The sequence below is a fragment of the Platalea leucorodia genome, assembly GCF_965183815.1.
Source record: "Platalea leucorodia genome assembly, chromosome: Z".
In the NCBI taxonomy this organism is placed as follows: Eukaryota; Metazoa; Chordata; class Aves; order Pelecaniformes; family Threskiornithidae; genus Platalea; species Platalea leucorodia.
In genome coordinates, this window is record NC_138858.1 from 5,595,266 (window position 1) to 5,621,426 (window position 26,161).

At 43.0% G+C, this 26,161-nt stretch overlaps 1 protein-coding gene across 1 annotated transcript in view; it reads right to left on the reverse strand.

Annotated features, from left to right (window-relative positions):
* Positions 1-26,161, reverse strand: part of SETBP1 (SET binding protein 1) — a 263,504-nt gene that overhangs the window by 160,596 nt on the left and 76,747 nt on the right. The window contains 2 exon segments of the mRNA XM_082335560.1: positions 11,106-11,126; positions 11,129-11,188. Coding sequence (XP_082191686.1) covers positions 11,106-11,126; positions 11,129-11,188 — 81 coding nt within the window.

Here is a 26,161-nt window from a genome sequence, read left to right on the forward strand (position 1 = left end):
AAAGTCCCTCAGCAATGCAGAAAAAATATTTTCTACAGCCCTGAGAACTAGAATATTAAACTGATCCTTAGATAAATAAGCCTTTCCCAGAATAGGTCATTGGAGCAAGCAATGTAATACTAAAACTCGAAGGTATTTACCATCACACCAAGATGTACGGGCATTCCCCAAGCCTTCTGACAATCTCAGTGGCCTAGAACCCCTCCTGGCAAGTCCACAATGTGCAACTGTACAAAGCAAAGCACCACGTATGCATACCAGAAAAGTATTACTAATAATGTAATACATGTTGGACTCCAGAAATTGGGTAAGGAGGTAGGCATTGCTGCCCCCATCACTACTGCAGAGGTAGCAGGAAGGGAAAAATAATGCTAGTTATCGAATAGATAGATAGATAGATAGATAGCAAGGAAAAGATGAAACACAGTTGCAGTGAGAGCAGAGAGAGAACATTGTGACATGCCATAGGCATCTCTGCTCCTCTCCAGACACCCATCTCCAGCAGGGCTGGTCTCCACCATCATCCAGTTCCTTAAACTCTGACTCAGACTCAACAGTTATGGAAAGGATTTGAGGCCACAGTGACAGTCGTGCACCCTGGAGGGAAGCAGGGAACAGGAGGAAGCCACCCTACTTTCCAGCTCTTCGTGTTTGCCAAAAGCCCACAACTCCAGCTACCATCTTTCAGAAATGCCTCTCCCATCCTTGAGAGCTGGAAACCTGCACTCATTTACTCACAAACAGGGAACTCTGCCAGCAGCCTCACAACCTGCAGATTTTGATTGCATTAATTTGTTCCGAAGTGGGTTTTCCTCTTGAGCCTGGAGTAGAAGGCAATTAATTAAGACCCATTTTTCCCCCCGTATCGGATTAAAACAAATTAAATGGCAGCAGTAGGACAGCCTTGCCTGGGATAAAGATTCTTGGAGAAGCAGGGCTTTCTCTCTTCTCTGCATGGGAAGCTGATCTTATTACTTTGCTCAGCTGAGCTTGGATCATCTCTAAAATGTGCCCTGCGTTTTAGTCCACAAGACTGGGAAGTCCCACTGCCATTTCCCAAGGCACAGAAGCCCAACTGCAAACCACTGTGAAGAAACACACTTTCTGCTCAACCACTTCCATTACAGTTAATGAACACTGTGCTGGGAATTGACTGAAAATAGCATCACATATGGAAAAACTCCTCCTTAACTTGTGCGTGACTGCCACGTTCAATAGCCAAAAGCCACCAGTGCTCTTCCAAGGCCACTCTCATCCTCAATGGTGAGAAAGGGGAGAGAGGGCATTACAGGACAGCCCTTTGGGATTCCTTGTCCTTCTGGAAATACCCCCAACATACGGTCCCTGGCCTGGTGAGAAAGAATCATAGTTAAGCAGCTGAGAGTTGAGTAACTTCTGAGAAACTAGACACAGGCAAAATAATCAATTAAGTAAGAGCACCAAATGTACATCAAATTTGATCTACTCTTCAGAGAGGATTAGAAGAATTGTACATAATCCAACCCCCTCTTCCACTGTTTTCCATTGCATTCTCCAATTTTCCAGCTAGAAATCAAACCCAAGGCCCCCAAAATTGCCCAGGTACCTAATTCTGCCCAGACTGAAGACTACAGTGATATTTTAATCCAAATGCATCACATATAGTTTCCAAACACCTTATTCATTACCTGGAAGTTTGTCTCAGTTCTCACAGCAGCAATTTAACCTGCTTAAGGTGGAAAATAGAGGAAATCCTCTGCCCATGCCTACTACTTGCAGATGAAACACACTAAGATAGAGAACCATGTTCAGGATCAACCCGTCAGCCCAAAGCGGAGCCTTTACCCTGGCAGTGTCACAAACGTCTTCACTGCCACTGGTACAAGACTTTACCCTGGGGGAAACAGCTTAGGTGGTGAAATGCTGCTTTTCTGTTTGCAAGTGATATATAGAAAAGTGAAAACAACAACAAAAATAGTCTCCTTCGAATTGAAAACAGTACCTATTAATGGTCTTTGAAATGAGAGAGTGTGTGTGTGTGTGTGTGTATGTGTGTGTTTCGTGGGGGGGAGGGGGAGAAATGGATTGCTGTAACCAACAACACCCCAAAGGACTATAAATCAAACAGCATACAGATGTTGGTATCAAATATAACTCCTTTCACACTACATCAAAAAGCTTTAATTAACAACTAATTTATTCAAGTGAAAAAAAAAAAATTCCCTTGCACCAAATAATTGTATTATAACTTGGGGACTAGGCTGTGCATTTTCCCCCTCTCTAAAGCACGACAGGAGAGAAAATTGAGCCTTTAGAGAACAGCTAAGCAGAAAAATGCATCAAAGATTCTGAGGTCTTGTTGATTGGCTTTTTGAGTCAGCAGAGACAGAATCAGCCCATTTAATGAAAAAAGCTGAACTGCAAAGTCTGTTTGCTCTAGGACCTACTTTTAATAAAAATGCTTATAAAGATAAATGGCATTGGCTTGTGCCAGGCACGGTGCAGACAGGTGTTGCACAAGCCTCCCCGCACGGCGGTGTCAGTTCTGCTCCACGCCTCTGTTTTGTCAGCCTTGGACAAGTTCTGCAGGGCAGATTGCTGAGCAAGGTTTCAGCCGCACGGGGCTTTTGGCAGAACAGATAAATGTCTGCAGGGCAGCTGACAGCGATCTCTGAACACACTTGCTTGGGAGCTAAACGACACTTGAACCCCAAACGTGAAAGACCAGGCTGGCAAATTAATTCCTTCCCCTCATGCTGGGAAGCGTGGGCTGGAGCAGCCCAGAGTCTGCATGCACCCAACATTGCTGCTCTTTCTCAAGTCAAGAGCCCATGCATAAGCATCCCTGTACTCCAGAACCAGGACGGCGACGAGACCCACGCTGACCTTACTAAGGCAAGAACTGGAGGGATGTTTCTTTTTTTTTTTTTTTTTTTTTTTTCTTTTTTTCCTCCATAACTTTGTGCTAGCAATGACTAACTAATCTCTGCTGGGGTAAGGTAAGTGCCATTATCCTGCTCTAATGGCTAATGAAGCTGAAGCAGAGTAAGTAGTTTACTGGTTGTCGCGTCTTTGGGGCCCCATCATGCATGTTTTACTGTTCCTCCGAGTGCAGTGAAGTTTCCCATTAATGCTGCCATTGATTACAGTGTACAATCTTCGGGGCAGGGACTGTGATTTTCTTTTCATTTGCTTAATGAAAAGTACACTGCCTTTTAACTCCTCTGAATTCAGTTGCCTAGGTATTAGGTGGGAGCCCCGATGTAAACACAGAGGGGGACAGCCATGTGGCAGTGCCACGTGGTGTGCATGAACCAGCTGAGGTTAATGCAGAAGACCTGGGCTGCAGCTTCAGAGCCTTTCTCTGTGTTCAACCCCCTCTCTGAATCCATGCCTGGGTAGTGCTGGTCCACTCCCATGCACAATGCTATTCTGAAAACTCTTTAAGTGTCTATAAAGCCCAATCAGGTTGTGACATGAATGATTTTTAGTAATAAAATAGTTTAAAGAAATCATTGGTTTTACCGCTGCAAACATCAAACTTAACTGACAGCGCAACATATAAACACTATCCAACCCAAAGAACAATAATAATGGAAAACTGGTTAATTGATTAGTTTAGGTATAAAATTAAATAATTGAGTACAGAGTTCTAATGATATATCTCACTGTAGGAATGATTTGAAGGGCAGGTAAGATTTATTTTGCCTTTATGATATATTTATCTTGTTAGATCTCAAAAATTAATAATAATGTTCAATAAAATCACTATATTTAATAAAGAATATTCCAAAAAGCTTTAAAAGGGCTTAAAAACTGATCAGCTTAAATCTTTTTGCTGTATTTCAAACATACATGTATATGCTAAAAGGTGTTTGCTCTGCAGATTTCAGAGGTAACTTTCACGAGTGACGTTGTTCAAGTTTTTAAATCATGATCTAAAGCTATTACACATGAAGAATTTTGAAAAAGACCTATATTAGTGCTATAGGCAGATGTTGTTAAAAAGTCTTTGCTTGGTTAGTTTTATTTGGTATCCCACAGCCCTGAACATCGAACCCTGAACATCAAGCCTGTGAGCAGGACAGCTTTACGCACAAAACCAAGTATCCTGGTCCTCACCTCCCTGCAATAAAAAATTATGCCATTAAAGATGTGAATGTGTTAGATAAGTTTCCCAGCCACCAAGATCCGCACTGGTTGCGTAAGAGAAAGGAAAATCAGAGAACATGGGAAGCCAAGGCTGCAGGGAGTGGATTGATTGGTGACCTGATGGTCAAGACACCTACCTAGGCTCAGGTCCTGCTTCTGTTAGTGACTACAAAGATGAGAAACACTTCATCGTTTGAATCCTCATTTATAAAATAAAGATATTCATCTCTGTGTGAAATTCAATGGGCTGTGATGCTTAGGTTCCTTTGGGCATTACAAATTATGAAAAAATTATAATTTTCCAAGAACAATCTTCCTACTTGCTTCCATCAATGATCAGTTTAAGCCTAGTGCATAAAATCTGACAACTCTATGCTAGGCTTAACTATCTTTTATTGTTGGCCATAAATTGTCTACCTCCTTATAAATCTAGTTACAGAATATAAATATACTCAGGAAATGTCTCCTTGAAATTAAGTAAAAAGTACAGCACACAGCAGTAAGACCCAAGCTAAAAGAAAACCTGCTGGCATATAGAAGCCTTTTTTATTATTTTTGTGGAAACTCAGTGCTAAATTCGTATTCTCCCCGATCTGGAGAATCTGCTTCTCCCACCGGCTGACCTGCTTGGGGTGAGCGGAGCTTCACCTCGCCTCATGCCCAGGAGATGTGGAGAGGAGGTGGCATCACGGGTGTTTCGAGCTAGAGATGCTCTAAGCACAGCAGCATCCTTCTTTTCTCAAGGGCCCTTTTGCATTTCTCACACTCCTTCCATTTCCTGTTTTCTCTTGCTCCTTCCCTTTCTTACCCCCCAAACAATAAAAGCTCAATGGGAATGCAAATGCAGCTCTCCGTTTAAAATCCCAGCCGAGAAGGCAGTGTGTCACCCATATTTATGAGCTCTAAATGGCTTTTATCAAAGTGAGGTCGCACTAAATCACCCCCAAGCTGTCATAAATACAAATGACTCGACATAGTCTGCAACAAGCCTTCAGGGGAAAATTATATGATCTGCTGTTGCAGTTATGCTATATCACACAGCGCGCTCATATATTTCCACTGGCAAGGTAACCTGATCCTTCAAAGGACACTAATAGGTGAAAGGGGGATGAGAGAAACAGTGAATCAAGTGGTGTATGCCTGCTCATGTGCATGCACGTACATACATACACCTCTGAGCTAGAACCCAGGCTCCTCTCCCAAATGGAAGAGGAGGTCCTCATGGCTTGGAGTATGAAGTTTCCTTGGCTGCCTCAATGGAGCAGGGAAGCTGCCAGACAAGAGAGAAAGATCCAGGGGCTCACCAGGGTATTTCCCGCTTTAAAAATTCATGTGAAGGCATGAAAATCATTAAGATATGAACCAGAGCTATCCAGACTCCAAAGACTGGACCCCTTCCAAGTAAATTAAAGGAGCCATTCCTCCATCTCAGCTGGCGAAGCCCCGGATTATAGCAAAGTCTACCACAGGATAAAAAGGAAATCCTTATAAAGGAGGCATGACCTGAGTAGTGGAAAAAAAACTGCTCCTGAGATAACAGGCAATATTTATTTTTTTTTTTTTAATTAACCTCTCTTCTGTATATTAAGTGCTGTTTATATGTGCATAAACATAGAAACATACACATACATAAAGAATAAGGAATTCTAATCAGATACCATCTAATCTGTAGGCTGTGGCAGTAATTTGGGGGAGCCTCCAGAGATGGACAGCCCATTGAGCACTGTCCCCATCCAGCTTTTTGCAGACAGCCTTGCATGATTTGATGTGACAGTGTGGAGGCTCGCATTCAACAGCTCTTCCCACGGTCACGCTGTGCTGTTGCACCAGTCTATATATAAAATAAGTCAACTCCAATGAGTGTTCGTTCATTTTTTTTACATCTGGAATGAAGACAGTGCCTCTGTCTGCTTGGCAAACGGTTACAATGATAAGTCAGTTTGGGTTTGCTATCTCTAACGTAATAGAGGCAATATGCCAATTTCAGCAATCCAGGTCGGATGCGGGCATTTATAATGGTACCCTTCTCAGAGAATGAGGTCTCTAACATTAAATTATGTATTTTAATTAAAAGCTGAACTTACAGAGCTTGAGCTTCTAAACTTGATTTTCAACTGCTGTGAGCCTGGTGGAAAGCCAGTGGGCAGCACTGCCACTTTCCATTGTTGAGCTTTTCGCAATCGCTCCACTTGGAAAACTTGCTCACTTTGGAGTTGAAAAGGCAGCCTGGCAAAACGCATGTTTGAGTGATTTACCAAAAGCACACCAAAGAGGATGATAAGAGCAAAGCCATCAGAACTCCTGGGCTGAACTTCTGCCACGATGCATCGTACTGCTTCCCCCAGGTGGATCATCTCCTGCAAGTGTCATGGGACAGGCAGACTTGCCTGGAGCTGAAGGATGAGGGTTATCAGCTCTGCCCTGCCTGCTGGAAAGCCTGCACTGTCAGATGGGAAAAGCCCAAGGAGTAAGCGAGTTAAACACACTGCCTGAAACAGTTCGTTGTGCTTCAGGAAGAACTTCACCATCTTCCACAGCTGGTCTTTTGGCACAAGCTAGTGCTGCTCGGCTTCACGGGTAGGGAAGCAAAAAGGACACAAGGCGTTCTTGCAAAACAATGAGGTCGTGGCAGGCTGACCTGTGCTGAAGGGTCAAGCAACAAGGCTCGCCATCTGAGAAACGGCACCTGGAAGCTGTCCAGCTGTCTGTCCAATGTGATTAAAGGCAAAATATGAAATGCTTCAGAAGAGGGAGAAATAGGATCACAGGTCTGGGTTGCATAATATCATGCATTTTTGTAACCAGTCTAAACAGAGCGTGAGTCGAACAGATGTTTTTCATTTCAGTGTACAGCACTGTGTAGCAAATCAGAAACCAACAAGTGCCGAACACAACGGTGGCTTTGCCAGTGCTGTTGTAATCGGAGCTTGATAAAGGGCACTGTCAACCCCAGTCTCTGGGCAGGCAGGTCAACCTCCTGGATGGTTAAAGAAGCCAGCTTGTTCTTCATGCTGAGTACCTATATCCAAGCTCAATACCAGTAAGAGCTGGGTTGGGGCTCAGTCACTGAGTTAACCATCATCAGAAAAAGAGCCAGCAGGGATGTGTATATGATTTGATGCATTCTGGGAGTGGGCCATAATGTAATATGCATTTATTTAGATAGAGCTGGATACTGACTTTGTGAGACAAAACCAGCCCATATGAAAACATGGAGGAAAAATTAATGTACACCCTCATTTATGATTACAGTACCATTCTGGTTTGGAAACACTCACCTCTGCTCAAGGACCAGTATTCTTCCACCTCTCTGGACAGAGGAGGTACGTTGAGTCAATACTCTGAAGGAGCGACCAACTTTTCTATGCTAGGGAGCACTTTTATTCCCAGGTAGGCATGCATAGAGCTATAATGAACTTGCAAATCTTAGGCAGATACACTTTGGATCTATACTCCCTTACACACACACACCAGTATACTTGGTGGATTGACTCACTGACCATCCAGAATGCTTTGGCACCAGATCAACAACACACTGCAACCTAACACAGCCTTGGGACACCAACTGGTCATCCTTGCCTTAAACTTACATAGATTAGTCACCATGCAGAAGTTGCACTGCTTTTACTACATGGATACAATTATACTAAGGTAAAAATGTTTTTCCTTCGGCTGGGGCTGCACGGCCAGAAGGCGCGTCCCCTGGGTGGTGGATAGGGGATCCCTCTCTGGAGGGTGCACCGGATAAAATTGAAGAAGGTGCCGCGAATCAACGCAGCCTGAGGGAAGGCCACCCTGACAGAAAAACCACTGGCCCTCCAAGTCATGGGGGTTGGGCAGGAGGCCAACTACCTCCTCCCGGAAAAAAAATAAAAAGTTGCGGAAACGACAAGCATCAGAAATGGCGGGGATGGAGAAAATCAGTAACGAAGTGAGGAGGAGGAGATGGAGCTGGATCGGTCATGTCTTGAGGGGGAAACCAACAGAAGACTGCGCTGTGGCCCTTGACTCCAGAGCACGCAGCCACGGACCGATCGAAGTGGAGGAACGATGTTCGCGCCTTGTGTGCCTCCTGGTACTGAGAGAATTCAGATTCAGAAAAATGTTTCTAGAGTGCAGTTATGTGAGAATGTGAAGAAATTATCTTTAAAGGCATCCTAATTCACAGAACTGTGTTTAACCTAAATATTATATGACTTACTATTGTTGTATTACATTCATAAAACATGGAGTTTTGTCCTGGCACAAAATGTATACTCATCTATACAGACCAGCCCTCCAAGTGTTACCTGTGAAAAACACTATATGTCCTAGGTGCATTAAAACTTTGAAATCAGATGGCTAATATAAGTGATTCTTTAAAGCTAAGTTGCCGTTTCTGAATGCTCGCCTCTATTTTCCAACTTATTTTTATCTATAATATTGAAATGAATATAAAGCCAAGTATGAAAGCTCCAGAAAGCCTGTAGGTTGAAATCTTCTCCCAGGTCTGCAGCAGGTGGTACAGCACAGCTGTGCAAGTCACAAGATGCTTCCCAACTTTCTACTTGAACAGCTCCAATAGTGAGGGAGCAAACTTTTTCTCATGTCCATTCAAAACAGAAGCAAAACCAAATTTTAAAATCCTGCTCATTGGGAGTGTGACAGCAGGAGGAACCAGTCTTGGAGTCCTACCTCTATGCAGACTGGCAAGCACAACACCAAGGAGAGATTCTGAATTAATAAACTCTATGGGCAAGTCTCCATGTTCAAATACAAATTGTCCCTCACCAACCTGATTTTACCCACAAAAATAACAAAATTTGAAAAATCTGACAGAACAGTTTTCATAACCTTTATGAAAGTGAAGGCAGTGCATTTTTGGCCTTTTTAAACATTATCTATTGACATGTGGCCAATGTCTGGCTTGTCTGGAACCCCAAAATTCCCAATAGCACCACAGCTGGGGACTTTTTTAGAGTTCAGATTTTGTATCTTGCAGCTTAGCTGCATTTCATTTGTACAAAACTGAACTAATTTGAATGCTTAATTGGACCTTTTGTACCAAGCAAGGGTTATTATGCTGAAAATAAATAAAATAAATAACTGAATTAATACACTTATGAAAGCTTCAACATAGGCTTAGTGCAGTCAAAATTTAACTATTGCCTTCCACTACTTCTTTTTAAGCCACTGCAACCCAGTACAAAATGATGATAATGATTATTCCAGGTGTGAACCGTGTTTGTTCGTGTTTCCTTTTGCATCAAACACAGCATAACCAGACAATTAAAAAAGGTGATTATCCCACCATATTCAGTGTTAATGTGGCCTCACCTTGAATACCGTGTGCAGTTCTGGGCCCCCCAATTTAAGAAGGATGTGAAGGTCCTTGAATGTGTCCAGAGGAAGGCAACAAAGCTGGTGAAAGGGCTGGAAGGCATGTCCTATGAGGACCAGCTAAAGACTTTTGGCTTATCTAGTTTGGAGAAAAGGAGGCTGAGGGACTGCTCTCTACAGCTTCCTGAGGAGGGGAAGTGGAGAGGGAGGTGCTGATCCCTTCCAACTGAAATATAATATAATATTCTATTCTATTCTATTCTATTCTATTCTATTCTATTCTATTCTATTCTATTCTATTCTATTCTTATTCTTATTCTTATTCTTATTCTATTCTATTCTTATTCTGTTCTATTCTATTCTATTCTATTCTATTCTATTATTCTATTCTATTCTATTCTATTCTATTCTATTCTATTCTATTCTATTATTCTATTCTATTCTATTCTATTCTATTCTATTCTATTCTATTCTATTCTATTCTATTCTATTCTATTCTAAGCTTAGCTCCTCCAGGCTTAGCTTAGGGGTTAGAACAACTTACCCAGAAAAGAATTAAACCAATGTTTGTTCTATGTGAACAATCAAAATGTTATATTTTAAACTGCTCTAGGGATACCTTTCTGTTTAGTTGTTTCTTGAGGTGGGAAGAAGAATACTTCCATCAGGCCAATTTAACTACGATTTGTAGAAACAGAAATATTTTTAGTTACAGTAAGTGGGTGACAAGGACAACAATTATAACAAATGGATCAAGCATACTCTTGAGTCTTCTACTTACTAAAATCTCAGAAGGAGAAAATGTCTACCTTAAACAGTGTTGTAGTAGTCACTGGAAAGACAACATGAAACTTGCAGGCAAGCCTTGGTAGCAGATGATCGGAGCACTTTTTAGACCAAAAGAGAGCAGACAATGTGATGAACATAAAGGTGATAAAATATATCACAGCAGATCAAACTTCAGCTTGAGATCTGGCCAAAATCAGCTTCCAGGTAATCAGGACTTTCAGTGAGTAAATTAGTCAGTGCATTTACCAAAGACTTATCATTTAAGAAATATACGTATTGCACCGGCATGAGTGAATGCCATTGTTATTGTGCAAAAGTAGTGTGATGGCAGAGAGAATATGCTTAGACTTTCTTCTGTACTGAAAAATCAGCATAACCCAGGTGAGTTCCCCAGGCCTATTTAGTAAGTTTCAACTATTCATACTGGGAGGTCTCATCTGCTGTTGCATAGTTATGTGTTATGTTGGTAAAGTGAGCTTGCTGAAATCTGAAATCCTTTCTCACATGAGCAGCAAGTTTTTCAGCAACAGCTGAAAAAATCAGCTTTATGGGTGCAGGCTCTGAGCCGACACAGTTTTACCCCACAGTACTTTATTTGGCCCTACCAGTTCAAGCTCTGGGTAAGATTTGGTCACACTAGATATGTACAATAGGGAACCCTTAAAGTTTCAAAAAATTTAGAAACTTGTCAAAGGAGCACAAGAAAATGGTGACACAACCAGAGCAAGGTTCATCCATAGAAAGGCTGCAAGAAGCTGCTTCATGAGCACGAGACTGCAATTCTCTTTCAGATAGGATTCAAGAAACCTGGCTTATAGTCATTGACTTTGGAAGGACATTCAGAGAAATACCCTGTGGCTGTCTACCTGGGGTAAATATGATGCTATGCAGACCCTTTAGCAAATTCAGAGTAATTCACAGATCCATAGCTCTTAAGGCCAGCAGAGACCTGAGAGGATGGACAGACAAACATTTTTGGCTGAATCAGATATGAGGAAGGAGTTACTGCTACCAATCCACATCCAGCTGGCTCTTCTGGACAGGGATTGCTGCCAGCCCAGTTTTGCTGGCTGCCTTGTCATCTGAGTGGGTCCTAACCCACATCTGTTCTCCAACAGGGCTAGAGATCTCTTGGATGAACAGCTAAACAGAGAGAGCCGGAGGAGTGGTATCCTGAAACTGTGGGGACGGAGAAGGCATAGGAACAAGCCATTCAGAGAGAGATCTGTTCATCCCAGGTCTGCTGCAGACAGAACAATTTATCTGACCTTGCATCTGGGTTATCCAAGCTGACCACACAATTTTGCCCATCTACACTCTGAATCACGCTCAGAAATTGCCTGGCATGATGAATCCTTCAGAAGGTCACGCAACCTTGCCTGGAGACATCAGGAGAGGGACAGAGCCTATGACGAGTTTTGCTCAAGCAATCGTGTCACCCTCACTGTTTAAAATGTGTTTACCAGCCCTGATGCAGCATGCCTGCTTATAACTTCCATTCGCTCATGTACCTGTCTCTTCCAGGCAGTACCAAAGAAGATTCAAGAGACAACAGGCTGCCTCTCGCTGTCCAACAGAGAGGACTTGCTTCTATATGATAATGCTCTGCAAGGAATGAATGTTTGAAATATCCAGCAGGAAAAAGAAGAAAAAAAAGACACACACAGACACACACACACACACACAAACACTGCTGTTGCAGTCTCCCCCCACAGACCTCCTTTGTCCCTGTAGCTGCCATCGCCCCCCCATAGGCAGCGCTCCCCTCTGTCCTCCCGACCCCTCCTCTCCCTCCATTCATTCTTGCAGAATTTATCCCACTTCTTTAACTCGGCATGTGTCTGGGCAGATGTCCAAAAAACCTCCCTTCAGCAACCGGGGGGAGGAAATTCCTCCAATTCAGCCCAGGCTCTTTTCCCCCACCCCGATCCCCGCCTTCACTCTCCCTCTTTTTCTTGCTCCTTCTTCTCTTTTAAGATGCTGAATGATTGATAACGCTTGCCTCGCCTCACCGCTGCCTGTTTGAGTCCTTTCTGCCTGGCATCTGCAGCCCTGTAGGGAAACCAGCTCTCCTAGGCAATGGGACGTTGGGGACCCCCTTCGGTTCTTTTCATAAATTAAATAAATAAAAGGAAAGAGGAGAAAAGGACAAGGGAATCTGGAAAGTTTGGGGGGGCAGGAAGGGAGCAGCTCGGAAAACCCCTTGATTAAGACAGGTCCAAAGCAAACAAACAAATTAAAAGCAACTCTGCTGCATGCCCCCGATTCTCTGTTTGCCATGAAAAAGTGAGCAGAAAGCTTTGTTCTGTTGTTTTGTATTTTGGTGCCCAAACAGTAGGTTTGTGCAGAATTTCTAGCTTCTCATGATGCCGTCATGATGAATGAGTTTGCTGTCTTAAATTCACACCTTCTGGAGCCATTCATTCACTTGGAAACCTTGGCCTCCATCTAAAAATAAATAGAACTTTATTTGTCTTTCCAACAGTGGAAAGTGGCTAGACAACGTGAGTCCTAACACCTTACACTTCAGAATCAAAAAACATATCTAATTCTATGTGTCATGTCGTTGTGCATTATGTTTGTACATAAACATCCTGTTTTCATAGTTCTCAAAGTATCCACAGAATGCCATGCTAATGTCAAGATTCTGATTTGATTTTCACATTTGCTTTATAATTTGGGTTTTAGGCATGAAACTTATTAAAAATGTTCTTCAGGTTATGTTATTTTAGCATTATATATAGTACACGTCTAGTACATATGTGAGATACACATGTACTACATGTAACAAACTCCCATTAAAGTAATGACTTAAAGCTTGATTATCATTACAGTTACCATCTCAAATACAAGTGAGACCTTACGGCCTGTACCAGGATCAGAGCATCATTGCACTGGGCAGCATGTGTAGAAACAGACAAGCGCTGAAGATGTTCCAGAAGGACAGGTAAAAAGGAAGGACTGTTATCCCCATTTAACAGAGGGAGTCTGGAGAAGGACCAAATTATGAAGATAAGGGTTCATTTTATCTAACTTAGACATTCAAGTGTCTACTGATTCCAGGCTCCATCTACAGCCAACAAACCAGCATCTCCAGAGAGTTTTCTAAGAAAGAACTTAAAAGACCATCTCAGACGTGATATGACTTTAGGATATGCAGTTATGTCATTTTAATCCAACCAACGTCACCCAGAAAGTCTCTGGCAGAGCAGAGGTTTCCTTCCATGTATCCCATTCCCTAGTCCAGTGTTTTAGCAGAGAGAGAGGAAAAAAAAAATCTATTTTTCTTAACAATGCTACCTGTCTTCTCAGTAACAGAAAAACTGCTATTTCAAACCAGGAGAAACAGATAGCATAAGCTCTTCATATTTTATTAATCAAGATACTGAGTTTTGAGGCTCTGCCTGAAAATGAAAGGTAGGTTTCTGTGACATGATAATTCAAAGTAAAATAAACAAGTCACTGGTGTTTAAAATAAGTTACATTTAAACCTTAATAAGATGAAAACAAAACATAATAATCAGCAAGTTGATTTTTTTTTCTCTTTTTTTTTAAATTGAAGCAAAAGACCATCATGTCAGTAACACCTGGGAAAACTCCGTGTTGAATATTTATTCCTTGTTAGCTCGTTAAACTCTCAGCAGCCTTGCAGTAAGTGATCTCCCTCTCCTGGGCCTGGAGGATACTTGGTCTTTCTGTGTAGGTAGCAATCTATCTGCAAGTCAGCTGGAAGCTCCTGACTACATCAGGATCTGGGGAAGATAAGTCTTCATTTATTTATATGAAACAACTATAAAGTGCTATTGGGAGATCTGAAATGTATTTCCTTGTCAGATGTGTCCACACTAAAGGTCTCCTAATGCAAAGCCAGTAATTACCAGAGGTGAAATATCCAACACAAACATCCAGCCTACCAACTCAGCACTCACCCAGCATCACTGAATGATATATCCTGTGAAAATAATAGCAATAATAATCCATTTTTCAAAGAAATTTCCCAACAGAAGGCTTGCTTCCCTTGGAGGCAATTGCTAATGTCCCACAAATCCAACATGACCTTCACAAATAATTCATTGGTATCTGAAGCCTGGTCATGTAAAGACTGGCACACTCACTTGTTTTTAGAGAAAATAGTAAGCTCTTGATTTCTGAGCTCCCCAAAGATCACTCAGGAGCCTGAGGTGAAGAAATTATCATTCAAGCTCCCCAAAATGTCCTTGATACAGAACCACTCATGTCCCATCTTGAAACATTGGGTGGTCTCAGCTGGCAATTAATTTCACTTTTTTGTGGCACATACCACTGCATTTATAATATGCCCTTTCCTGTTTAAATACTGCAAAATACTAGGTAAGAAAAGTAAGACACACCCTTTTGCTGCCCCACCACCCAATGAAGTCTTCCTGGTGAGTGTTGCCAGCAGGCAGAGGCAGCGTTTGAACCTGGAAACATGGCCCAGAGCCGGCAGTTGCTAATCCCCATTCAAGCAATCCCCTGGCAGACTCAGCTGCAGGGATTTCAGCTCCCAGGGGTGCCAACATGAGGAATTCATCTCCACTGGGCCCTGAACAGCAGACTGCTAAATGGCAACCCCACACTTTGGGCTGAGCAGGGAGAAACCTCCTGGATCTGTCAGTGGTAGCAATGCTTATCTGGTATCTTCTTTCCAGCCCTCTCATTGCTCTCACATGTGTGGCCACCACAAATGATTTCAAGCCACGTATTTGGAAGCAGTATGGGTTTATAGTCTCCACAGATGTCCTTTTTTTTTCTTTTTACTTGAACACTATCTATTTAAGTATCTGTCAAAGTACTCTTGTTCTCCTGCAGACAGGCACTCTTTCAGGGACTGAGCCTACCACTGCAATAAAACCCAATCAGTTCAATGTTTTCTTGGATGCGAGAGACATCAACTAAACCTTATGCACTGCAGTGGGAGAGATGTCCACTTTTTGTTTAGTCAAGCATACAGATAAGTCCTCATCTTTGACTCAGATTCATAATCAAATTCAGTCAAAGTACTACTGGAGATCAGCCCCTTACCCGCCCTGTGCACTGCAACCCTGTCCCATTAAGAGGACTGTAAGGGTTACCCAAAATATCATTGGTGTTGGTCTGCTCCACATATCCATGTCAGGAGGAGCTGCCCCAACCCTGTAGCCAGCGGGCTGGGAGATGCTCTGCGGAGACGGTCGGTGGGGTTTTGAAAGCGGTATATGGCTGCATTAGCATCTAGTTGTGCCTGAGCTAAGGGGCATCACTCCTGTAATTAATTTAGGTGCAGTTCTACGAGGATGCAGCTTTCTTGCTTCTGTCTCCCAAGAGCAAACCTGGATATAAGGGTCTATAAATGGTGTATATGTAAGTGTTCCTCTGAATCACTGGTGGATGAAGGTGGAGCAGCGACTGTAAACACACTGGGGTCAGTTCTCCTTACTCTCCTCATATTCATTCTACAGACAATTCCACTTTACATTTTTGAGCCAAAATTTCCAATGTTTTTTCTACCTGTGGAATCATTGGTATCTCCCCCAGGAAAAAAAAACAAAAAAACAAAAAAACCAACATAGGATGGATTTACCAAAATCTATGCCCATAAAAACAGCTGCAGGGTTTGCTCTGAATGGACCCAATAGGTTTTAAATCATTTTGTAACCACTGGCAGCTAAGGACCTATGATGCCAATCTCATTTGTCATGGGTGCAGGGGGGAATAAATACCCATTACCAATGATTTGTTTATGATTCCACAGAGAAAGCAATACAGGATGGGGAAAAAAAAAAAAAAAAAAAAAAAGCAGGGGGGAGACAGTAATTTCTTCCTATTTATTGAATAGCTTGAGATAGTGATTTTGAACAAAATGTAATTGGCCATTTGTATGTGGCAGCAGATCTATGAAGCAAAGGGAAGACAAGATAATGGTGGCTTGGAGGGCTTGACATAAAGGGAACACGATGGGGCAGAAAGGAGACTATAACAAACATGAAAGGCAGAAAATCTTAACTATTAGTAGCATGGCATCATCTGTAGGCCTTGCCCTGGTGTGCCAGTAAATCAGACTCCAAGCCCCATGAACCTCATGCGTTTGGCTTCCGGTTGTATCCATGGTATGGGACACACTAAAATGGATATGAGTATCTGTATCTATATCTGTATCTATATCTGTATCGATATCTATCTATATCTGTATCTATGTCATCTATATCTATGTCTATATCTCTATCATCTATCTATAATCATATCTGTATCTGTCTATATCTATACCTATACATAAACCTATAGGTATACCCATTTATCTCTATCTCCATATCTATCTCCATATCTATGTCAATATCTATCTTTATCTATATCTACTTTAGGACCATGATTTTTATTTAGAAGTTTACAGAAGACAAACAGAAAATGGCTGCCTGAAGGACAGCACAGAAATTTAGAGGGGAAAAAATGCAATAAAAAAGACAAATGAAAGATTATGCATCCCTGCATTGTCATCTTCAAAACCAGCTTTTAAATGATTGTTTATGACCAAAGTTGTTTTGCATCCCACTGTCCATGAGTTCGGTGAAAGCTCCTGGTTTTCCCCATGTAACATATGAATTTAACCTGAAGGGCAACATTATCATTTGACCCGTGAGAGTGTAAGCCCCAAAGATCATCAATTCCCTTAAACTGGTGACCCAGCCACTCATTTAATGCCTCCTCGTCAGGTCGAAATAAGACTTACAGTTTGATAGGTCAAAGTGAAAAGGGGAGGAAAGGAGGGGGGAAGAAGAAAAAAAAAAGACAGACTGATTGCCACAGCAATAAAATTAAAAAAAAAAAAAAAAGGAAACACTCCTCAGTGAAAGCATTGTCAAAAATATATATATGAGGAGGAGCAATTTTACAACCTCCTGTAACCCAGTGGTCCTGAGGTATTGCTTTTCACCGTCTACCCAGGAACAGGCCTCCATGAGGTTGTAAAAACACCATCTATTATTCCCAGAGACTGAGACATCATCTGGAGGGGCTTTCCCATACTGAGTCTTTGCTCTCAGTGTGGGCATCGCACGCGGGTGGCCGCCCGCATGCGGCCGCCCGCATGCGGTGCCTGCACCAAAAGCAAAGCCTCAGGTGGAGTGAGTGGGTCAGAGGAGAAGGGAATGGTGTGCTTAACCCTCTCCAGCTCCTGCCCTAGGGTGCCCGTAGAGCCCTCCAGCTCTTGCAGGGTGCTGGTAGGGTGCTTTCTGGATGCAGCTGCAGGGGGCCTCACTCCTGCCTGCATCACAGGGATGCAGGCAGGGATGTACGAAAATTATGCATTCAGATGTAAAGTGCACCCCAGGCTCTCTCTCACCCCCTCTCCAAGCCCATTGTCCTTGCCAGACTTGTTTGTCTTTGCCCCACGTGTCTGGATGCTTTTTGGTCACTGGTTTTCTCCCCATTTCTTAATGCTCTTCACTGAATTTCCCATTTTTTTCCCTTCCTCTCCCCTGATACTAGTGATTTTTTTCCTGATTTTCTTTTTTTCCTTTTTTTTTTTTTTCCCTGCACTACCTGGCAGCAATAACCAGAGCAAGGGAAATGATTTGCTTTTGAAGTGTGTTGAAGAAACTCTTGGAGGCTGCAGTACCAATCAGCCAGGTTAAATAGAAAAAATAATCAAAAACCGGTGAGGACACCAACTCTAGAAACCATACCAAACCAAATCACATACACCCCCAAAAAGATGAAATAGTAAAAACTTATGCATAGAGAAAGTTTTCTCTGCCAAGGACCCTAAGGAGGTGGGGGACCAGTGGGTCCTCCAGAAACCAACCCAGAGCAAGGTTGCATGGACACCCCCACCTGCCTCCTGTCTCCAAGGCTATGGTCCTTCTTCCCCTGCTCAAGCACTTCAGGATGCAAACAAACTGTTTTCACAGCCACAAAGCTCACATTTCTGGGTTTTCTTATCCAACACCATACTCATGAGAAGAGTGAGGGGTTTAGATGCAACATTTGGCTCTGGACCAGGAACAAAGCAGGACATGTGGTCCCACCTGCATTCCCTGTGTCCCTTTTTTTTGACCATGCTTCAGGTTCATCTTTACAGGTGTATTTTTCACCCTAGTTTTCAGGCCCATAGACCCAGGTATATGCATACCCACCATACCATCTACACTGCTCAGTGTATCCATTTTAACAGGTTTACTTACAATATGAGACACAATCCTGAACAGTCTCCTGGAAGAAGCAAAGCATAACTGCCATGGGTAGCAGATGCTTTTCCCACCTCCTGCTTGGTCCCACTTCTCCTTTTCTTTTCTAAAAATGTCCAGCCAACCATGGCAAGGGTGAGAGTCCTCCTACAGACGTCTCTTCTCATCCTTGTTCTGAGTTGAGACTTGGGTTTTTTTAAGTATTTTTATAAAATCCTCAAGCAGAAGTAGTCTGCAAGTGGGTGCAGCCATCTACAGTCTCTGCTGCCGGGAGCCAGTTGAGATCCCCAGTGAGTGCCCCCAGCAGCCCTTCCTCCTTGGAGACGGAGGGACCATGGCCATAGGATCTCAGCTCAAGGATGGAGGCCTCACAAGTACTCCTTAGCCACCCTAGCTTTTCAGAAATGTGATGGAAACCAATGGCACTTGTCACTTCTTTTGCTTTTTTCTGGTGTGCAGGTGCCTCCCACAGCAGTGGTGTCCTCAGTCCCCTGGTCCCTGGGATGGATTAAGCCAGCTGGTCCCATACCTCGGGGTGGAGGTGGAGGGAGAGGGGGGACCTGCCTCCTGCAAGCCCTGTTTACACGGTAATGAATACCTCGTAGCCATATCTATTGTAGTAAGTATCACATTATCAAACGGGGCCTCAGCACTCTACCAGGCGCTCAAGTGTGACTAAGCATCCAACCTCCTGCTACAGGAGGTGGGTTAAATTTACAGCCTGTCCTCCCCAGCCACAGCCAGGATCTTTGGAGAAAAAGGCAGCTGTTCCTCCCTGGAGCACAGGGCACCCATTATTGTCTGCCCTGATCAATGGCCAGAGGTCCCCAGGCAGAACAAAGCACAGCACAGTCCCCTGAGCAGCCCCTCAGCCACACAGCACCTAATCGACCACAGGTCCAGCACTGAGGAAGTGGAGGAATGGAGAAGGGAGCATGGGAGACAGAGGCTGCCAAAGGCCCTGGTGATGGAGAGGGGCAGTCTGTTGGCATCCCCCCTGGACTCCTTTTCGGTGACTGGTTTGTTGCTCCTTGTCAAGATGGGGAGCAAAAGGGTGCAGGCTAAAAAAAATCTCTGAACTCATGCTTATTCCACAGTGCTGGTGATCTGGATGCAATGATATGGAACAAGGCTGCAACAAGGTGCATGAACCACCTGGCAGGATTGCTTTCCCTTTTCCCTTTCCCTGGGGAAGTACGTCAAAGGGAACAGCCCCATACAGCCCAGGGCTGGAGAAGATGAACAGATGCCCTTACTTTCCCTTTATGATACATCCATTATGATGCTGTATCCAACATGTCCTGCAAAGCACTCAGTATACACCTCCAGCAACTTCATTCCCTCTGCTCTGCACGAAGGCTATATTCAGCATGAAATTATTTCATCACAGCTCCTTAATTTATTTGCTTAGACAACAACTTTTTTCTTCTTGTTGCCTAAAGATCATAACATTACCCAGCATTTTTCTTGTGCCATTTAATCCTGAGTTTATTCTCTACCATCAATCCTAAATTTGACCTCCAACACTTGCGGTCAAATCTATTGAAACAGATTTGTAAAGTTTGCTCAAATAATTGATTTATCAATACATTCAGTATCTTTAAAATTCAAGCAGGATATAAATATAGCAGCCAACAGGATACTTGCAAGCTACCTGCTCTGACTCTGATTATCTATGACAAACGATCATGTAAAACCACCCAGAGAGCTTTTTCCTGAAGTGCTTTGTATACAAACCAGTATCTACAGCCAGTCGAGGCATCACCACCTACATATGATTACTAGCTGTGTTCCCTCAACACATGAACTCAAAAACAACCATTTCCTCACATTCACCTCTACAGAATACTCAGTTTCAAGCCATTTTGAAACCAGTAGAGGATAATTGCTGAGTTAAAATTCAGCATTCATTAGTACATCTGAAAATCCTTCTTTCTCCAGCTCCTCCTATCTAGTCTTGAACCATAGTGATTGAAGCATGGGGAGGCAATCAAAAGAATAACAGAGCACACTAAGTAAAAAAGTCTAAGTATCTACCCTTGCACCCCAGAGGAAAAAAAAAAGGAATAAAGAAACCTCCTCAAAGTAAACTATAAATGCCTAACACAATGAAAAAGAGAGAATTTTATGGGCCCAGTTACATAACTGCAGAGCCAAGTGCATGCACAACTCCCATTTCTGAACACAAAAAACCCCGCCTGGCAATAAAATCTATCTGTTTACTGATATACGTTGCATTGTCCAGCCTTTTCTGGATTGTCCACTTGTTAAGCAGTTCTGTAAAGTACTCCTATGTTTTCGCTCCACCCAGTAGTTTCCTCCGTAACTCACAACTGTGGTATAAAAATGTGGCATGCACTAAAATATCCAAGTAAATCTTTTTACTGTATATGGTCATATGGAATAGTTTGAATGTGATCCTAGTCTTACAAGAGAAGCCACACTGGATATCTGATAACACAGAAACACAGAGAGGCAACATGGCATTATTATTATTATTATTATTATTATTATTATTATTATTATTGTTGTTGTTGTTGTTGTTGTTGTTGTTGTTGTTGTTAAATATTATTTAATATTATTTAATATTATTTAATATTATTTAATGTTATTAAATCATCATCATCATCATCATGTTCAATTCCTTTCTTATCATTGACAAGATCACAAAATCATGAGTTTATTTATTGACACTGTCATTGGATCCAGCATATCAGGATATGATCCCAACAATCCCACACAAAGAGGAAACACAGATCTCGATTTAGGGAAATACTTTCCAGCTTGGGCTCATCTCAGAAATTTCTGTGTCTAATTAGGCATCCTTGATGTATAATTGCAGGTCCACAAGTACAGTAACCAGGACTGGGATTGCTTTCCACTACAGTGGCAGCCTCTTGCATCTGATGAAACCCACCCAAGGATTGGGTGCCTGCCACTGGAGATACCCCCAAGCAAGGACAACTTTTAAGAAGGCAAGAATTGGTGAACACCATAAGGGGAAAGATCAGAGCCTGAACATTAAACCTGTAGCTCTTTGCTCAGCTCTCAACTCTGGAAATCTCTGTTTTCTCGAGGTGGGTGCAACCACAGGCAGGTACACTCACATAACCATGACCACACTGATCATGATTCTCCTATTAATGAGGAAGGCAGCAGGGTTGTTTTTAGATTCGCATCTTGCAGAGGATTTTGCAGGGACAACTTTGCTTCAGAGCAACCATTTGTCTCCCAACAGTGTGCCAAGTAAAACACTTTCCAAGTTGGGCAGCCACTATATATGATCATCCACCTCCCTTTTTAGCTAATGGGGTGATACACAGCCTCCAGTGCCTACCAGAGGGCATTCAGCTTAGAAAACACTAATGTGTGAAAACGTCTGCAGACTGACTATGTGAATGGCAATATACATTTTTAATTTGAATAATATGCAGTGTTTACCATAATTAGACAGTGCATTAACATGATTAAACCAGCGCTGCGGATCAGAGTGGCAAGGCACCCGACTCGAGTCTGAAGCCTTTATTGCCGGGAGAAGCTTGTTGTGCTTGTCCATTGAGCGACTGCTTGCCCTGCCCTTTTGCAGTGTGAGTTTGAAGCTGTCATTGCAGAGGGCAAAATTTTCCTTGACAAGCAAACAAATCCATTAACATGTTAACAGGTTTTGCATGCACGTGTGGAAAATATTAAGCACGCCAACACAACAGGACGGTTAGGAGGATAATATTTATTCTAAAATAACAAAAAGATCAAGTTCTACTATGGGAGAGCAGGCGACATACTTTTACTTATCCTGAAAGGCAGGAAAGGAATTGATTTTTGGTAGTGGTTAAAATAACAGAACTAGGAATCAACAGAAATTGCTGCTATTTACAGCTGCTAGCTTCTTGATCTCTAACTTTAGCATCCGTCGAATGGCCGCAATTGTATTGCTATGTATGATTGCTTTGTGTATATCCTCCAAGTACTCCAAATCACAGTCTGCTCTCCTACTTGTTGCTGGGAGCTTTGCCATTGATTTTAATCAGGCCAGAACTTCACCCTTGTTTCAGCCAGCAGAAATCCTGGCACCAGACCTTCTCTCTGGAGCAAGTCAAACATGATGGAAAGTGGAAATGATGGCAAATGGACACAAATGCTGCCCACACATTTAAAGGTGGGAGCATCCAGTTGTGGAGCTTTGGTGGGGTAGGGGGTCTGCTGTTTTTATTTAATTCTGAGCATTGGAGGAATGTGAGCATGGATTGCTTTAAAAAGATAGTAACTAAGCACATAGGAAAGCAAAAATAATAATAAAATATTAAGTAACAGTGGATGGTGATTCACAACCCCTTCATGTTCATGCTTTCACTTGCAATATTTGGTTTGTCCCTGTACATCAGAGAAGCACCCTTGCTTTTATTCATGAAGGAATTTGGCAACAAGAGCTATTCCAAAACACAGCAGCTGCAGAGCATTAAGGGTGCTCTAACCATTAAGGGGCATCTGGAACATCTCAAAATTAGTATTGCATCAGTCCACAGGCCACAGATATTTCCGTACGATGGGCACACTTCAATTCATTCCAGCTTTAGCTGTGTTTCAGCAGTATGCCCAGTACTTAAGACTGGGAAAGCCCTTGCAAGCTGCACTGATTTTGTGACTGTCAGGGAATGATTTTCAGCATATAATCTGCAAAGCAAAGCGCAGCAACCCACAACACAGCAGTAAGATTGTATCTTAATTTTTACAAATGCTTTGCTTATGATACAGGTGCCTAAAGTCAATAAAATAGCTTTTTAAACAAGGTGCAATAAAAACTTGCAGGATATCTTAGAGAGTGTCCACTCTGAATACCTAAAGAAGGCACAAGGTAGGGCTGAGATGCAGTCTAGAAGTAAAATGAACACTGCGACAGCTGTAGATATTATGTTATTCCTTGACATCTTTGTCTCATTCAGCTTAGTTTAACAGCGGGGTCAACTGAGGAGGGGATTACTGGGAAGGGAAGACAAAGAGAGGATGAGGTGGTGGAGAACAGACCGCAAGAGCATCCTGGTGACACCAGGAGCCTCCTCAAGCCACTTTCTTGTTTCTCTTCTTCCAGCATAGAGTCTGTAGCCAAATCATCCCTCCATTTTTCTTTCCAAGAGGGCACATGGCCTGGGGCTGAGGGAGCCAGCAAGAATGGATATGGGAGAGGAAAAGAAAAAAAAAGCGTGTGTGTGTTGTTGAGCATAGCAGAGGGTGTAACTATGAGGTTTATATACAGTCATTATTGTGGTGAAAGGTGTTGATACAAGTTAAGAAGCCTCTATTAAAGAATCTTGCCCAAAGGTTAGGTTTTGAAGGAGAAAGATGGGAGCAGGATATTCAGGAGTGTCCTTCATGAGCCTGGTCCCACTGCCAGGGAACACAGAAGCATCACCACATTCATCATCAGCAACAGACAATACCAAGCCCTTCTGAAAATCTCACTCCATGTATACAGAAAAAACCTTAGAAGACTGGAAAAACGAAACCCTTAGTGGTTTATTTCTGCCTTAAACCCTCTCTGGCATTCCTAGAAACCCAAAAATAACCCTTTCACTGAATTTCAAGGGGATATGAGAGCCAAGCTCTGCTGGTCTCTTTTGAAGCCCTTGGTAACAGGATGATAACAGCAACATAAGAGAGATGGGGAAAGAAATACAGATCACAGGATAAGCACAACTTCTGCAAGGAAAGGACTCTTTGTAATACCTTCTCACATCTCAAGACACCTAATAAGAGCAAGCAAGAAATTGCTCTGTATCTAGTAACTAATCCAAACTTTTCATCTCTGGTTTTCTCCAATTCCATGGCTAACTAGTGTTTTCCTTGCTTCCAGGAGGGAAAAAAAAAAAATGGTCCTGAAGTTATCTGGGTGCTCCCACAATATACTGGGCTGGGGCATGGAAGGGTCAGTCCTGATGGAGCTTGGTGCTTGCAAAGGCCAAACAATTTCAGCAGGCGATGAAGATGCTCAATATCCTGTGTTCAACACGGTGGATGCTTTCAAGCCTCAGAGGACTTGCTCACGGACTGCAGGACTCGAAGGGACCTCCCCAGCACAGCACAGGGCTCGCTCACTCCTGACAGTCTGACTACAGAGTCACAGCAGGGTTTCCCGGAGTCTGACTTCAGTGCTTGGAGGAGGAGGAAGGGTAGATTTTTGCCTCTGAACCGAATGGCTCAAACTCCACTTCTGGCGGTTCAAAGTGCGCCTCGCTGCTGCTAACTGCGCAGATACGAAAAAATTGGGTTAAGGAGTGAAGCGGCTTCACTTGCGAGGCTCAGCTGGGGGTCCAGCCTTCACAGTGGAGCTGGCAGCAATACTCTGCTGAGGCCGCGGCAGAGGACAGCACAGCGCCTTGCACAGATGAAGCTCCTAGTCCCACTCCATGGCACTGAAATCACAGTAACTGATAGTAACACTGCTGTAGGAGCCTCATGCAGAGTCAAATGTGTCTCCCTACACTTGTAAAGCTCATTATAGAGAGGGGAGATGTTCCTGATGGGATCAGCAGTGCCACTGGGACTTGGGACCATCAATCCCCACTGTCATCGCATTCCCAGTGATGACATCCCTCCTGTTCACATGCTCCTTACTCATGGTGCAATGCCATTGCTTAATGACTGGCTCAAGCCAGCACCACATTCACAGCCCAGGGTGGCTCGAATCATACTAGGACATATATTCCAGGTTTGTCCCCTAGGCCCCTGAAGTACAGATCATTTTTAAAGTGGCTAAGGGTTGTGACCTATCTCCTGGACTATAAATCTAAGAGGACAATGTGCTTGCTCTGCTTCGTTCCTCATACTCTAAACCAAAAAATGGTTGTCCAAACAGTGAATGGGAGACGGACATGTACTTTTTCTCTATAAGCAATGAGAAGCAAGTATCAAAAATGTACAATCCGTAATGCTCAGAGCATTGTAAAGGGGCTGTAACTAGAATTTACCGAATGGAAAAACATGTGCAGTCCTTTTCCACACAGCCAGGGTTTGCTTGATTGTGTGTGTGCTCAGTGAATGTGGAAGGACTAGAGATGCGAGAAAAAGCAAAGGTACAATGTTCTAGACCTCTTACAGATGATAAAGGAGAAAGCAAATAGAGTCCTGGAACCCGGATCATTCCCTGCCATGTATTGCTAGAGGGTTCATTAGGACCTCAAAGTCTTTAAATGTTTTTTTGTAAAAAATATTGGTTCATATTAACCATTATATGTATGACTATATGGTTGTCTGTAACTTGTGCTCTAGAGAAAGCATAGAGGATGAGAAGTCTGGCCTTAATGGTTTGTGCATCCATAAATCATTTGGGACATCACACAGGTCCTACCTGTGCACATTAGCTAGATTTAAATATGCAGGATCACACAGCAATAAGGGGTTGTGCACACTCCTTTCTCCCAAAGAATCACAAATCTGGCACATTTGGACTATCAAGCCTGCTTCACTTCAAAGCTGTCGCTTCCTGTGATACAAGAGCCTTGGGCTTTCCTTCCCAGGAATGAGGGGGGAAAAAAAAAAAAAAAAAAGAAAAGGCTGTCTGAACTTCTGGGCACCTTGGGCATTGCCTTCGGCATCCCCGTGGCTCACCAAGTCTTCAGAGTTCCTTAACGCCTCTGTGCTGAGATGCACTGTAAGCCTGCGACGCTCCTCCATAGAGCCTGTCAGGATGAGCGCATTCCTTTCAGCACCGGTGTTCTCCCGGCTTAAAAATAGCAGTCAAGGCTTGG